The sequence below is a fragment of the Sturnus vulgaris genome, chromosome 16 (genome assembly GCF_052056855.1).
Source record: "Sturnus vulgaris isolate bStuVul1 chromosome 16, bStuVul1.hap1, whole genome shotgun sequence".
Taxonomy (NCBI): Eukaryota; Metazoa; Chordata; class Aves; order Passeriformes; family Sturnidae; genus Sturnus; species Sturnus vulgaris.
In genome coordinates, this window is record NC_142258.1 from 7,847,864 (window position 1) to 7,864,830 (window position 16,967).

The following is a 16,967-nucleotide window of genomic DNA, read 5'->3' on the forward strand; positions in this document are numbered from 1 at the left end:
CTGCCTAAAGTACAATACTGCTTCTGAAGTGAACCACTGTTGAAGTGGCTACGGGGGAGCAGCCTGTGCATTACAACAAATCACCATGATGAAGCCTTCCCTGACTGCTGTTAACATCTTGTGCACTGCTCCGAATGGAACATACTTCATGCTTCACTAAATTCATCCTTTCACACCAGCTCCTTCATTTTGGTTGACCATAATCCTATAAATCTTTCTCCCAAGCATACATGCTGACCTTCAGGCTACAAAAACTAACAGTCTTGGATATCCAAGTCAGCACGTCCAGAAATAGCCTCCTACAGAAGAAAAAACGTGAAATTGGTTTTGAATGTTCTGCTATTGTCAGTATTCACAATGGCACGTGCAACACATGTTTAATTGTACCTACACACAACTACATGTACCTCCATATATTTCTATGTATCTATTCAGCTTGCATTGTATTTTCTGTATCTCTGACAGCCAATTAAACTGTACAAATGTAAGATTTCAGGCAGGCAAAAATAAGGAGGAACAAAGTCAGAGATGGGAAAACAATTAAACTCCTTAAGTCCACCTTCAAAGAGCAAAAGGGAGCGAGTTTAACATACCTACCCAAAGTATTTTTAGTCACGGCTACAATTACACCAAGCTAAGCCCACCCAAAGGACAAAAACAGGGACCATGCACATCTTCTGCATTCCACACCACTTTCCTGTCTTACAACACTGTCAAACCTAATTTAATACTCTGAAGATTTTGCTTTCACATCCAACAGATGTTGGAAATTTAATGAACCTTGTACTCCAGTGCAAAAAATTATTGGGAAGTAAGCTCGGGGGTTTTGTTACCCTATTTTTTCTGTTAAATAAATTAATTCATTACTTTGTTTTGACAATCAAGCATTGTAAACATTTGAATCTCCTTCTTCTCACATTGGTGAGGTCACTGTGAGAGTTTTGCCACATTGCTGAAATGTGGTTTTCCCCTGAACTACTGCAAATTGTTCTCCATCTTAAATATCTCTACACATCACTTCCAATCCAGAAACAACCAGGAATTCTTTGAAGGAAGAAATTTGAAATTAGAAAATGAATGCACTGCTGCTTGGTGAGCTGGAATGTACTATGTAAATTCATACTATGAATGAGCTGCAGATAAAAGGGCAATTATGTGGATGAAGCTTGGTAGAGCCAGTTTTAGGCATAGCTTGATTACAGATTGTTACAAGGCATCACTACTTAGAGACAAAGGCATACAGAGGTGTGAGTGGAAGATTCATACAGGGCCATCAGACAGTATCAGCAACAACAATGGACATAAGACATTTTATTCTTAAGGTGTAATCAGTAAATGCAGCACACACCCCAAGCCACTGCCTTCCTTCCCACCCAGAAAAAAGTCAACCCAAAACCCAACCACAAATTACAGGCTGCCTCTCTAAGTTCTATGTAATCCTTACAAGACTGTGAGGTACCACATCAGCAGCAGTCTCTAAAGAAAGCTCCACCAGTAATACTGAAAATTTTGAAATAATAAATGCTGCAGCTAAATAATATAATTTCTACTGTTATTATGAGGCAAAAAAACCAAAACAAATGAGCAGACATACAAAAATAGATTAAGTTGGAAAATCTGCATGTTTTTTGCAGAGAGAAATAATTCCTCAGAAGTCTCTCAAGTCTTCCAAAGATCCAGCGAGATTGTTTAAAAGTAATTCCGTTAATGAATACTCAGATTTTAGAAAAACTTTTAGTATTTATCCTTATAGAAACGACACTTTAAACAACTAAGCTGAAAGAAGATTAGGAAAAAGGTCCTCATGAGGGTACATAACTTAATAAGGGATTGGGTGGATGGAGAAAGGAGAGGGAATAAAAAGTTTTGACAGTGGAGCAAAATAATACTGCATTCCTTAAGGTTTTGCAGAGACATGTCCTTAGCATGAGCTGGGAGGTGACAATGTTTGCAGACTGGTCTGGAACGTGACTGCAAAGCAGATGGATCTCATGATTCTGAGCAATAAAGCAGCAGATGAACTCTAATATTAGTATGGCATGTGGGGAAAGAAACAGCCCTTGCTGTAACTCTAGAAAGAGAAGCTCTAAACAGGCTATTTACACTCATGAAAGATTTTGGAGTCATTATAGATGGTTTCCTGAAAACTACATCCTAAACAGCTGTTGAAAAGGCAAGACACTTGTAAGAATCACTAGGAGAGTAATGCAAAACTGAGGTGTTGCTGTATCATTTATATTGCTGTTGGGCATTTATACCTGGAAAAATCTAATCTAGTCCTAATCTTCCCATTTCCAAAAGCACAAAAAGATAAAAAAGGTGCTAGGGCATGGAACTGTTTCCTTATTAGAAAAGTCAATACTGACAACAAATTCTTCAGGAACTTACTGACTATATTATCTCATGGACAGCAAGAAGAAAATGAATTAGGAATGCCTGAATTGTGCTCCAGCAGATCAACTACATGCTCTGAGTCACTCACCTAACATTTAACATAAATTAATCCCTAAACATTAGATTTCCAGGTAGTAGGTAACTGTGGAACTTACTATCACATTAAGTTAGAGGCCAAAAAGTAAAAATTGATTTAAAATATTAAATTCCCAAGGACTGGTCCATGTACTTTATTAAATACCACGGTCTGGTCCATACACAAGCTTTGCTGAAGGATGTATTAAATCACCTGCACCTGAAAGCCCAGAAGCATCATTCTACATTATTGTTTCCTTAGTAGATGCTATAAGACACTTTGAAAAACAGGTCAGACAGGCTTGAGGAACTGACAAACTGATATAAAATACTAGTCTGAAAAGCTTCCAGGTGACATCCAGAGATGTCACCTCTCCCATCATACAGAATAGTGACTGGCTGGGATAAAGAGAGGAACAAGAAAAAGCTCAGGGAATGGGAGAAGTCTCCAGCTGTAGAAGTCCCAGGTAACAGAAGAGGTCACAGTTCTGTCCAAATGAAGCAACACTTAGCATTGCTAGTAAGGAAAACAGTAGGACATCATTCTTTTCCCAAAGCTCTTTTACTGCCTTCAAGGAAAGCAGTATTTAAAAATCAATAACAGAGCCACCATATACCATTCTCACCAGAGACATGAGCCAAGAAATCCTAGTATCTGAAATTAGGAAAATCTCTTCATGTTCCTATTTCTCTAAATTCTTTACCTCAAATTCTCTCTATTTATATTCTTCAGATCTAATGGTACTGAGAAAATACTCTAAACTATTATTAAACTATGATTTAAAATTGCTTGCTAGATATTCCATACCATACTTTCTCTAGAGTGTGACTGAAGCCTTTAGAGAACACTCATGGAAAAGTAACATTTTCTGCAGCAGAAATGAAATTATTTTTGCAATATACTAGGTGTAACTGTGTTTTAATCATAACTAGAAAACAAAACCAATACCTAGAAGTGCATTAAGCACTGTATGCTTCAGAATTAAAATCTGCACTTGCCAAGCAAAATGGTCTGCAGCAGTTGATCTGAGGGATGGGCTCTCCATTTTTATGAAGTTTAATGTTTGACAAGATCCCAGTGAAATTAGTCAGATGGAATCAGCTCAATTACCTTATTCACTCAGCATGTTATTTCTCAAGCAAGGCAAAGATTTCACAGCCTTTAAAACAAAAATGCTGTTTAACACACATTACCAGGAACTTATGTCATCTCTACCCACCTGAATGCTGTGACCAAACATTAAAAACTCAATCTCTTTTTTGACAGACAAAAGTAGCACTTCCACAGGGAGGAAATGTGTGCAATGAAAATCAAACCTGTATCTCAGAAGTCCAGAAGAATGACACAATGGAGCATGCATTTAATCTCAATTTAGTCCAAGCACCCCCATGACAGAAAGCATGATCAATGAGAATTTATTATTCTCTGTTGGCAGCATGCAGTGCTCAGTGGCTCAGTTAAGAAAAATGAAAAGCTCATCTCTGTAAAATCTAGCACTTTCCTTTTAAAGGTGGCTTTTATTAGGCTCTCCAGAGGTACAAACGATGCATCCAAGGCAAATTCACCTAAAACATTTTAAACATAATTACAGATTCATTTCATTTAAAGTAGGTCTTGGGATCTGGAGATGAAAGAGACAACAGTCCTTTTTAATACATTCTGAACATTCCCAGACAGACATCTGTCACTGTATTAATACTGGAGTTTCATGAGCCTATAAATTCACAGTTCTGACCCAACTCCATTGTCTTAAAGAAAATATATTCCACAAATAATTCCAGTTTTCTAGTACTGAAGTATTTGGATGAGTTAAAATGCTTGATTTGATTAACAGTGTGACAAATCCAAGCAAGCAAGGCTGGGATAGAGGAAATTGGAGCAGTGAGACACAAGGACTGATGGTTACTACTGCTGCCCTTTGAAACTGGGAATGAGGAAAAACCCAAACTTTTCCAGCTATCAGTAGATTAGCTGTGGCTCTTCAATTGCTGATAGTTTATCAGTGCAATCCTCAGACTCATACATTTATTTATTGTTATGACCTGCACATCCTCCTTTTTCAAGATAGACATATTGGCAATTTAGAGAAATCTTCCTATTGCCAACAGAAGCTGTGGAACTCAATTTTGTTATATATTTAAGTGAAAAGTCAACTCACTGAAACAGCTGGACTCCCACAGAAACTTAAAATCGAGAAAAATCCAGACTCTACCTTGCTACAAACACCAGCTGGAATCTTCAAGGAAGAAGTGCATGCACAAAACTCATGGAAGCACCACTGCTGACTGAGCTATTGGATCAGGTACATTACTTTTCAGCTTTACTTCTCTTCACAATTCTAAACCAATTAAGCTAATTCAAATCAGCATGAACTAAAGGTTACAGACAAGGCACAGTTTTCCTCCCTGGCCTAATGCTATCATTAGTGGCACACTCTTAAATCTTCACTTCATGCTGCATTGGTTTTAGTAGATCAGTGTCTAATTGGCACCAGTTAACTCAGTTAACTGACTGGAGTGAAATTTGCTGTTATGAATTAATCAGTACTTCTGACTTCTTACTCATTCAGTTGAGATACAAATTAAACTGTCTGAAAAGTAACTTTCAAGGACACATTATGTGACTTCAGTGCATCAACATATGGAAAGACAGTTCACAAAAAATGTCCCAAGATAGTGCCTGTTGAACACATGTTAAATTACTCATGCAAGTGACGTCTCTGAGTACAAATTATACCCAAAATAGCTTTGCTAGGGGAGCAAAAAAGTGAATAACCATAAAACCTTGGTAAATGAAGTGAGATACTGAGCATGAGTTTTGCTCTTGCTTCATTTTAACAAAAGCAGAGATGGGACCAAATGTTGCTCTCTCTAGCTTGTGGGTCTAAAATTCAGGAGAGGGTGGTTAATAAACATGCATTTTAGAGATCGAGTTCATAATACTTTGCATGTATCTGCTACCTTACAATATTTCAGGATGGAGATCCTGTTAATTATTTAGTGAGTGCACTGTATTCATGTGTCAAACAACAGCTGTGCACATTTGTAAACCCTCACACTGAAAAGTCTGGACAATCGTTGGGGCCCAGGAGTCTCACTCAGAGGAGAACTGGAGCACAAAAATAGTGGAAAAGCAGTTTATACGTTGGAAGACATTAAATCACAGAATAGGTCCCAACATGGTCAGGGAATAATTCTCAAAGACCAAATATTACAGAAAAACTGCTTTGGATTTGCTTCCAGTAAGAGAAGCTCTGCAACTCAGCAACAATAACAAAAATTAACATACAAGATAAGGTAAGCTGGTCAATTAAATAAAACACCATAAGGAGAAAAAGTGAGTCCATTTTATATAAACTCTGAAAGAAATTGCACAATGCTAATTGCACACCAATGGACTTTGCAGATCTTTTATTTGCACAACAAACTTGGACAAAACAGTCAGCTTTACTCTAAATCCCTCAGCTTTGCTGTATGGGCAACATCAGATTCAAAACAAAGAAATACAACAGTCACTGTGCACTGAAAAGTCTTAATCAGCAACCTAAGTCAGCTTGTTTGTGCAGCTGGAACTTGCTGGTAAATGCAGAGCTTGGAAAACAAGCTCTCGTGAAGAAGCACTGAGCTAACACAAAGAATTAACAGCCACAACAAAAGATGTTGCAAAGTAATCCAATTTATTACTCTCACAGCTCCACTGGAACCATGTAAAGGAAAAACATTTACTATTGGAGAGCAGACATTTAAAGTCAGGATTAAAATTGCAAAACAAAGTAGAATGACATCACTTGAAAAAGGAAAGAAAAATACTGCAAGCATTTAAAAGTATGTTAAGACTTTTGGAATAGATAACTGACTTCCATTTGTAACATAAATGAGATCATATTAAATGGTGATACAGACTCAATATTCATTCTGTTGCCAGAATTAAGTCCCATTTTTTTCCTCAAATCACTTTTTGTCAGAATCTCCTATTACTTAACACTGAACCAACAGGATGGCTGAAAATGTGCTCAGGCACATTTCAATCAATAATTCAGATACAAAAAAAGAAAATATATTTTTCAGTCTTGATATGATCTGATATTACACCATTGTTTCACTCTGATATAGTGGCACATTTTCTTGGCTAAGCATTTATCATGCAGGTGCTTTTACAGCAAGTTTCTGCTGTCACTGACCTAACCTGGAATTCTTCTCCAGCTTATTGGTGAATTTTGTCAGTCTGTGAACAACTACACAGACACTTTCATTTCTTTTTATGGTTATATTAGAACACATTATTTTTGTTTAGAGTGCTTGCATAATTATGCAGGAGAAAAATTTTCCATGTTTTCCATAATTCCTAAGTAATTTAAAACAACCTACCTCATGTCAACTACAGTCAGCTGTCCTGGGCATTGAGATCACATTGAAGAGCTGCTTTAATATGACAGTTCTGCTTTACCAGTGTTTGAAACAGAGCTAATTGCATCATAAATACACATATGACTTAGGATATCAACCAAGTTATTATTCACAGTTAGAAATATTTCTGAAATAAGAGAATCTTTAAGTAGATAAATTCATGCCTTACCTTGTGAAAGGCACTGATTTGCCAGAGCAACCTGTCCAGAGTGTAGATACAGATTTAATCGAGTGAAGATACTGCTTAGAGATGGAATTGTAATGAAGCAAAAGGCAACACAAGCCTAAAGTAAATTAAAAAAAAAAAATTGAATTAAATTCCTGATTTAATACACAATTAGGAATCAAAATCTGTAAATCAGTTTTGGAGAAGATTTTCAATACAAAGCAAATATTATGCGAAGCCCAAAATCAGAAATCTAAAATTTATAAGAATAAAAATATTTAAAATTTTAAATTATAAGAATTATAATTTTTTTTAATTGCTACTGTTACTAGATAAGCTTAAAAACCAACTCTCTGTGACTGTAGCTCAAAGAGTTCCTGTCTCCTCAGGTAACCACCTTGCAGCTCAAGACCAAAAGCTAACCAGAAAAGCAGATTAGTATCCCCAGGGATACATCCCCATCTGCCACAGTGGTCAGAGCAGGTGCCTTGGTGCAGTGGGAGCAGATGCAGCCCAAAGCCCTGCATGCAGCAAGGAGCCCCCAGGCAGAGAGAAGTGCCAGCATCAGCCCAGCCAGCACACAGGTGACATCAGCTGGAGTCCACTGCACACACAGAGGGCTGCCCACGTGCAGATGGACACATCTTGGTTGCCACATTTCAGCTTAGAAGAAGGGAACACAAGCAACCTGGATACCCTCTGATGGCCTATGCACAGTTCAAAGCACATTTGACCATTTCTATACAGACTCAGAGGCACTAAAGCTGAAGGAGCACCTTATTTGCAATTCAAATCTTGATTCCAGCATATCAGCACTGATATTATGAGACAGTTTGAATATATTTTATACCCCATCTCCCATTCTCTCTGTGACTGAGTTACATAGAAATTTGGCATTTTATTTAAAGTATAATTTAAAAAGCTGAGTTTTCCAGAATTCACACAAACACCTCTCTGGTGAAACTTCCTTTTGTCTTTTTCAACACAAAGCTGCTATTAGATGGTTTGGATCCTTTTTTTCTTAAACAGCAACATTTGGCTTTAGAGAGGAAAGACTGCTCATAACAAGAGCAGATGGGACCACAAACAGCATCAAAAAATACTAACATACTGGTTTTGCAAACATTATAAACTTAGGTGGCAGCAGACAGTATTATGTGCAAAGAAAACAGGCTCAGAATTTATTAGTCAGACCTACCCTGACAAATGCAGCAGTCTTTCTGGAATGATTTCCTTTCATCACCCTTCTGGTTTCCATTGCTAGCTGGTTCACAGACTACACACACAAAACAACAGCAAACAAATTTTAAGAAAAATGCACAGCCTCAGTGGCAAATAACAATATGCATGTTTTACTGTTAGAGAACAGCCAGTGTCCAGAGGAACTCTGATACAGTGTGTCCCCACTGTACTATTTACTTTTTACTGGGAGAATTTTAGTGACTGTTCCTTAAAGCAAATATGACTCAATTTGTGAAAGTAGACTTGTTTTATTCAAGCCTTTAGCTTTTCCTTTCCTTCCCAGCTATAGTGCTGTCACCTCCTTGCTAGCATAATAATCATGATTTCTAGCTAACACAGATTAAAATAACATAAACCAAAATAACAAAAGGATTTAAGGGAAGATACAGTGTTGCAAAGGAATCAGATGCAGCTAATGCCCACCTGTGATTCAGTACAGAAAAGAGATTAACCTTCCCAATCACAGCAGGACTCTAGCTGGATCTGCAGCCAGACACAGTCTAATCTTTCCTACATGGAGGATTATAGAGGAAGCAACCCAAATTCTGAATGCACAAAAGTGCCATTTATTTTATTACACATGAAATCTCTTGCAAGATAGCCCATTTTCTTTGTTGCAATTATACCACACATGCCTGTCAAGCAAGAACTTCAGAGTGTTTAGGGGGATAAAACCAGAGATGAGATCAAAGTTCACTTTATAAACACCTGATTAAAATATTTCAGACTTATTTTGCCATAGACCAATAATCTGAGCAGGGAATGGGAGAACTGCAAATATATCCCCATTTATTAAGGAAATGTAGATAAACTGTGGCTTACATGAATCAGCTGGACCAGAACAGGCTCCAGATTGCAAAACATTGACCTGGCTTCAACATAAAAACTCAGCTGCTGTTCAAAGTCACGGCCAAATGAAACCTATAAAAGAAAAAAGGCCCCAAGACTTCACCACTGTAGGCTTAAATATATGTAAAACTGCATGCAGACAAACCACAGATATTCAAAAGTCAAAATCCCCATATATATTCCTAAGGAGAAAACCCAGCAGTAACAACAGTCAGAGAATCTCTGTTCTTTTACCTGTCTGCAATACTTGAGCTTCAGGGAAACATGAAATTTTTAGTGTTTTGGGTTTTGGGCTTCTTTTTGTCTATACTCTACATGATGGTCGACTTCACAGATCAAGTATTTTTCAAGAAAACAAAATTTAAATCCTTTAAATTTAAAGGTTTCTGAAGCGTTTTCAAAACTAGCAGAACTCTTGATTCTTTTTGGGAGAGACAAAGGCTTGGTTTTGATCATACTTAGAAAGCAAGATAAAAAAAACCCAGAAAAATAGAAACAGATCTGTGAATATGTATTCAGATTCCTCTAATTTCTAGTTGATAAAGGGCCTCCAGCAGAAAATAGCACTTTTCCTAATTAGATAAACCAGTAAGAAAAGCAGGTTTTCCTTGAGTTTGGTTAATAAATACAAGTTTATATAGTATGGAAAAAGCTTGTAACCTTGTATTCTGGCAGGAAAGAAGTCAAAAAACAACCTTTGTGTGAGAACAAACCTCTCCCAACCCTGTAGATTTAAAAAAACCCAAGTGCTGTCAGCTGGAGTGTCTCAGCTGTCAATTAAAAGCAGAGCATGAGGAACAGTCTCCAGGCAGTCTACATTTATGTATCCTATTGCAATTTTTTTTCTAATAGAAGTAAAGGTTGTATTATTTATTATTTCTCAACATTATGCAAAAGATTTTTTTTTTACAAAATTAGAATAAAATTTACATTTAATCCATACAGTGAAAGATCAAAGAAACTACACCAGCAAACAAAGGATTACTTCTCACATTACAGACAACTGTCTTTGCTTTTCCTCTGCTTGTACAACTGCTGATTCTTGAGTCCTTGTCTTAAAAAAAGTACCCAAAAATATAAATTTTTCCACCAAAAAGACTGACTGTAAGGATGACTATAACAATTGCTTTTTCCTCCACATCTTAATGTGTGCTGATATAAATTCATAACTAGTCATTTTGCTGATATGGAAATTTTTTTCCCCGAAACCAGAGGGAAGACACATTAAATTTTATTCAGTACAAGAAATCCTCCTAAAGGAAATGATACTAGATTATACTGTAAAGCTTAAATAAGCAAAACTATATTAGAACATCAATTAGCAAATTATTACAGCTGAAGAAAAAGCAACCATTTAATCCACAGAGTAAATCCACAGAACTGCAACAAAGAACAAAGAGGACAAGCAGACACAGGGCCTGTCAGCTCTGTGTGAAAGAAAAAACAGGCATTGAGAGGATGTGGTTAGAGAATACAAAAAGCTTGAGACAATCTCCCTAAAACACCCTGACATCTCAAAACCAACAGAGATCAACAAAAGATTTATTGGAATAAGAGTGAGGGATGGGTTAAAGACTAATTTCAAGACTAAACATCTGGGATTCTCCTGGGACTACTAATTTAATGATACAAATTACCTTACTTCTAAATTAAGATAAAAAGATAAAAATAAAAAAAAAAGTTACACTTATTTTGTATTTTTGAAAGCTGGTATTGGTTCCATTTAGAGCTAAGTAGTGGAACTTCCTCCACTTAAACCAGTGACCTCCCTGATGCTTCAGCTGCTGTTTTAAATACGTGCTCTGTTTTATAGATTTACAAAACTAGCAGAAAATACAATTAAATAAACAACATGTATACTTTAAACTTTTATCTTGCAGGTATCAGCTTCAGCACTGTGTGATATTTCTTTGACCACTGACACTTCTTTCACTGTAGTGCAGTGCCTGGGGTTTTCAGTGCTCTTAGGCAACTCAGAGACTCTGATTCAGCCCCACAGGCACCTGTTCCCCATGGGAATGTCACAACAATCCCAGCTCTAAGGTGCACCCAACAGTTGCACACAATTGTCACTCACCATTTTTATGAATCCATTTATCAGACTTGCTAACGTTCTTTTCTCATCCTCAAGTGTTAGTGCACTAGAAAAAAAATTATTTGGCACATTTTAGAATATTGTTTAACCTATTTATCTATAAAGGTTCAAATTATACATAATAGTTTATAAATTTTTCTGTGTAAAATTAATTTTGATGTGAATATCACCAAGTCAGCCATGAACTAAACTAAATTCCAGATTTAATAAGAAGTAAAAACTGCTAAGTGGCTTTAGATTCTCTAAAAACTCAGACTTTGGCATGAGGAGAAGGAAGTTACACTAATGGTTTTTTATTGTAGCAAACAAATGGCTTCAGTCTTGTGTTGCAATATGAGAACTTGAGTAAGAACTAAGTCTAAAAACAAAGAAATTAGTAAGTCTATTCTTAGAAGAAAGTTATCCTTTTTAAGAAGTAAAGCTTTAGCAATACCCTTTAAATATTATACACTGTATAACATCAGTTTATTGTTTACTTTGGGATTTGTTTTGTTTAAGGTTTTTTGTTTTAACAAACCTTGCCTCAGAATTTAAAAAACAATTAACTTCACCTTGCCACAGTGCTGGTGTGCCTTATATTTTAGTAAGAACTGAACTAAACTGAAATGTAAAAAGGAGTTTCTTTTCAAAACTATCACAGATTTCTACAAGAGTCCAAAATCTGATTTGAAACAAATTTACATCACATAAAAATCCAGTCAGTCAAACCTGTTTCACTGAAAATGGATGAACAAAACATTAAATTACAATTAACTAATACAGTTTAAACCCTTTACTGTTATATGCTTGGCTCCAGCTTTGACCTTTAGCATATCAGTTACCAATTTCCAACTCAGACACCAGATGGGAAGAGAACAATAGTTTTACTATACAAATTCAGAGAGGGAGGAAAGAAAATCTCAGCATGATTAGCTCATTAGTGCATTGCCAATCAAAAGTCAACTGATGGGCTCTGAAAGGCTCGTGATGAGATCTCCAGGTCAGCACCAGGTTTCCAATTTAATTGTGAGTCAGACCCCTACCAGTGTAAAGGCTGTTATCCTCCAACAGCTGTTACAGGGGTCAGGAGCCCCTCACAATGGGCTGGGAGGTTCCTGAACCACGATGCAAAAACAGATGCAGGAGTTACTGAAAAATAACTGGAATTTAGGATGATTTTACCAAGAGATTGTAATCATCTTAGCTCAAGGAACTTTAAGGGATTTTAAAGGTCCCAGTAAACTATCAAATTGTTTTGGCAAAGCATCAGAGGAAGCACCAAATATGGATTGCTATAAACTGCTTTGTTTTTTTTTTTAATAAGCTGGTTTAGGTACAATATATTTTCCTATATAAAGGCTGAAGTGGCTTTTAGTGCAACATACAGCCAAATAAGGTACTGTAACCCAAAATAAAGCATTCTAGCTGACATAAATTTAAATTACATGCTAAATATGACCTCTTTATTGACAATAAATCTTGCACTCATGGCCTATCAAGCATGAGAAAGTTTTAAGTTCCTTTACAGTGTCTGCCATACTAAGAGCTCTGAGTGGCAAAAGAGACTGTGCCCTTACAATTCAACCCAAACCAGAAAGAATAAAAGAAGGTTTGTCCTCTTGAGAACTAGAATTTGCAGCATTGTGATCCTGGCTCTGTTTTCAATCGGACAAAGATTTAGGTGTGATTTTTACAAATTACCTATAAACCACAATGCTTTCCACACTGCATAACTGCTATTGAAACAGTGAGGGTGCAACAGGGCACAGGGGATCCCAAACAACCTCAGCTCTCAAAGTGAAGGGCAAAATAGAAGAGGAGGAATTAGGGGAAAGATGGAGATGGTTCAACAGCTTCTCCATTCTAGCTTCCCCTATTGAAGTTCCTAGAAATCTTCCAGGTATCCTTTTAAAGACTTCACACCCCTTTGTAATGGCTGAAAACAGTGAGTCACAAAAAGACCTAATTGAGTATGGTAATCTGTGCCTTAGTAGCTACACATTCACTTGAATCTCAGAAATAACTTATTATTCACTGTAACTCAAAGATTACATTGGTTTCACTCTCAAAGTGTTCTGAAGATTGGATTATGAAGTGTCTCTGCTTCACTGGAGAACTACAAACCTACTGTTCTTTGCCTTTTAAAATTCTGCTTCAGTATTCAAAATAGAGCAGTAATTAAAGAGCAAATGGTACGTGCTGCCACTTCACTGCACAGCTCTTCCCTCAGCACTAATTGGATTCATGTCTTAATCCACCTTGAAACAAACAGCCTCAGAAACGTGAACCCACATCAGGCAGCCCAACTTTGCATAAATGAGAATTCTTGGTAGAAGTTCATCTTACTTCACAGAGTCGTGCATGGTCTTACAGATGTGCAGGAGAGCGTTGAGTATAACAGGATCCTTTGTCGGCTCCTGCTGATGCCTAGAAAGTGGTTTTAGAAAAAGTGTTGAAAAATCCTGCTCTGTCAAAATGGAAAACAGTGGCTAGAATAACACCCATTTAATGCATAACTTCAATCACCAGCACAGTATGACACAAGTTTTAAATTAATTTGTGAACCAACAAACACCAATGATCACATGGTTAATGTGTACAATTCCAATAAATGCCAGCCAAGAAATATTATCTTAATATACACAGCTCATTGCCAAGCCACAGACTCTGACTCCTTAAGGGACACAGTAAGGTGGACATGTGATACATTGAGGCACATAAGAACATCAAAACAAAACAATCCTGGATTCACCAGGATATAATATAATATAATTTCTCAGCTACTCAGGGACAAACAGGAAGGATCAGTGTCAGGTTTAGGTGCAGAGGCACATGTGCAGTGAAGCTCCACTAAGATGATTAAGGGGTCACAGCATCACTCATATGAGCAAAGCCAAGAGAGCTGCTCCCATGTGCCCTAGGGGATAGAAGGCTTGGGGGGGCTCAGCAGTGAATATAAATACCTGAAGGGAAAGTGAAAATGAGAAAAATGTTTCAAGAAACTTGTTAGTTATTTGAACAGGACTGTTTGACTTTCAGAACAGTTGAATATGTTTTTGTTTTCTAAGTTCATTTTCAACTGTAGCAATACTCTATTCTGTGCTGTCACAGCAACTGGAATTTGAAATAAATTTCATAAACCAACAAAGGCAACACCAAAAAAAAAAGCTTGGAGTAAACTATTCTGTTAACTCACAGCAAGTCAGCATCAATATAATTACTTCCACTCAGCTTTCTTTGTGAACAGTCAAACAGTCCACCAATAGATTAACAAAACTGACACATTTCCTTTTTTCTTTCCCATTGCCTGGAACACCTTTACCAACTAAATAACCAATAAACTGACTCTTCTTCCCTAGCCATCTTTCAGTGAGTCTTCCAGAGCCTCCAGAGTGCATTTCACTTCAACAGTCTCCACTTACTTAATAAAAGATTCCATAATGCACTTGCAAACCTCCACTCTCACACTTTCCTTCTGGAACATATCCAGAAATGGCAAGAATTTCTCCTGAAAGTACAAATACATATACAAGTAAAAATAGGTATGTTACAAACAACACACCAAAACAAAAACATTTTGGGTAAGTTTTATAAGCACAGCTATTTAGGTAAAACTATTTTCATCTTTTTTGAAAGCAATAATTCATCTCAAAGGATGAAAAAGTGGAACTAATGGATGGCTGAAAGATGTATCAATTTATCGACTGCAGGGATCCAGAAGGGTACACAAAATACAGAACTGTTTGAATCAAATGTTGCACTTTATTTTTAAAAGTAATCACATGCTTCAAACAGCTTAAGATCGTGACAAATTCAGACATTTATAGGAAAAAAGTTAAGATATTATAAACAATTAAAATAGTCCTCACATCATCAACAATTTCACATCTATCCAGAGCAAGTTAAGAAGGTCTAAGACGTTCAAATTTCCTTCAAAAAACAAGGGTCTAGGTTGTTTAACATACTAAAATACTTAGTTTCTGTATCATCTCAAGAATGTAGTGACTGTTAGTTTTAGTTTTTCAGAATTATCCAAGCAATTGGTGAACAAGACTTGACCACAAATCCACAGCACCAGTCTTGAGTTTCACTCTTCAAATGGTTTCTGAACTTCAACACACAATGTCTGCTGTCTTTGTTTCTATTTTTCTACCTCATATACAGTCTCTGACCTCTCTGAGTTCCACTTTGCTTCAATGCCAAGTGCAAGTGCTATGAAAAGGATGTTAAGTATGTATCATAACACAGAAACAGCTACCAGCAATTACATTAACACACACACACAAATAAATGGTATTTCAGCTTCCATTGATTGTCACTTATGCCTAAGTAACAAACAAACTTAGAGAATTTAACAGCCTAAGGAAAAAAGTGTAGAAATCTGGAATTGGAATAGTAAGTACTAAAGTAGTAAGCAGCAGAAAGCTCACAAAATATTTCTGCACTTAGCTACTTGGCAAAAGGTCCTTGCATTTTATGAACTTATAAACATTCTAAAATCCCAGTCAAGGTTAAATTCTCCTGCAGAAAAACTGCCAAACAGTTCTTAAAAATGTATTAAACAGAATATTACTTACCACTGAAAAAAGTAGAGCAAAGTCATAGATATAGGTAATAACTTTCTGAATAATTGACTGAAGCTAAAGGGGAGAAAAAGGAAGTTTTAAAAAAGAGGAAAAATATTGTAATATGAGTTAAATCAAGACTATCCATACCAGAGATTATTCTTCTTTAATTATTCACAGAAAACTCTTTGGAAAGATGCTTCAAGCATTTACCAACATAACTTTTTTCCCCAAAGCAGGACAAACTATGCTGTTCCTACACACTTTTCCTAAATACCCTTCAGAACCCATACCGAGTAGTGGCTGACCAGCCTGCCCAGGCTTTATTTGCTCTTCACTTCCATAGGCAGATTTTTTCAATTTAGAGTTTCCATATCCTCCAGCTCTCTGCACTAAAAAAACTCAGCCAAATAAACAAAGAAAAAAACCCAAACCAGTCTGTTAAATCTTCCTTTGCAGGCACTTTTTCTACCCTCCAAGTAACCACAAAAACCTTCTCAACTAATCCATATCTCATTTGGCATTCAGTCTCAAGAACTAGACACAATAATTCACTGAAGACTTAACAATGCCAAATAGAGACAGACTATTTTATGGTTTACTTCTGTTTAAATAGCCTACCATAATTGTTAATTTCCTTCAGCAAACACCACTGTTGATGTAGGAGTTAACTATTGCTACTTCTAAATACATAAATCATTCAGGTTTAGCACTTCTCAGAATTAAAAGACTGATGTGCATTACACTGTTCCAAGAGGCTTCCCAAATTATAACTAGTTTTTAAAGATAATTGTTTTGTTATAAGTTATCAGTAATGTTAGGAATTAATTGCATTTAAGAAAATGCACATCAGATTTTTACAGATTTGGCAAAATAAACTCTACCTGTGGGTAAGCATCTTCAAATGCTCGATCAGGAGTCATGTGTTTGATAACATCAGCCAGAACTGTATTGACCTCTCGCTTCTGTATAGCAAAAAACAAGGTTGCAAAATGAAATTGGCACATAAATCAAGTCTCTAAACACCAGCAGAGTAAGATAATTTATTTCCATTTGCCAAAGCATCAGCTCTAGTCAAGCCAGGAACTTTAACCATAGCTCCAGTAAATCCTTACTTAAACTGATCCATCTGCCATTAAAACAAAAAGATAAGAAATATTCAGTGCTGTGGGGTAGGAAAGCCTCAAAGCTGCAT

At 36.5% G+C, this 16,967-nt stretch overlaps 1 protein-coding gene across 1 annotated transcript in view; it reads right to left on the bottom strand.

Moving 5' to 3' along the window:
• VPS35L (VPS35 endosomal protein sorting factor like) overlaps window positions 1–16,967 on the bottom strand; it is a 48,116-nt gene that overhangs the window by 10,338 nt on the left and 20,811 nt on the right. The window contains exons 19-26 of the mRNA XM_088174403.1: window positions 16,657–16,737; window positions 15,785–15,847; window positions 14,630–14,715; window positions 13,554–13,634; window positions 11,211–11,274; window positions 9,107–9,205; window positions 8,241–8,318; window positions 7,046–7,160 (exon numbers count right to left, since the gene is read on the bottom strand). Of these exons, the coding sequence (XP_088030529.1) occupies window positions 7,046–7,160; window positions 8,241–8,318; window positions 9,107–9,205; window positions 11,211–11,274; window positions 13,554–13,634; window positions 14,630–14,715; window positions 15,785–15,847; window positions 16,657–16,737 (667 nt within the window). The remainder of the gene's footprint in view (window positions 1–7,045; window positions 7,161–8,240; window positions 8,319–9,106; window positions 9,206–11,210; window positions 11,275–13,553; window positions 13,635–14,629; window positions 14,716–15,784; window positions 15,848–16,656; window positions 16,738–16,967) is intronic.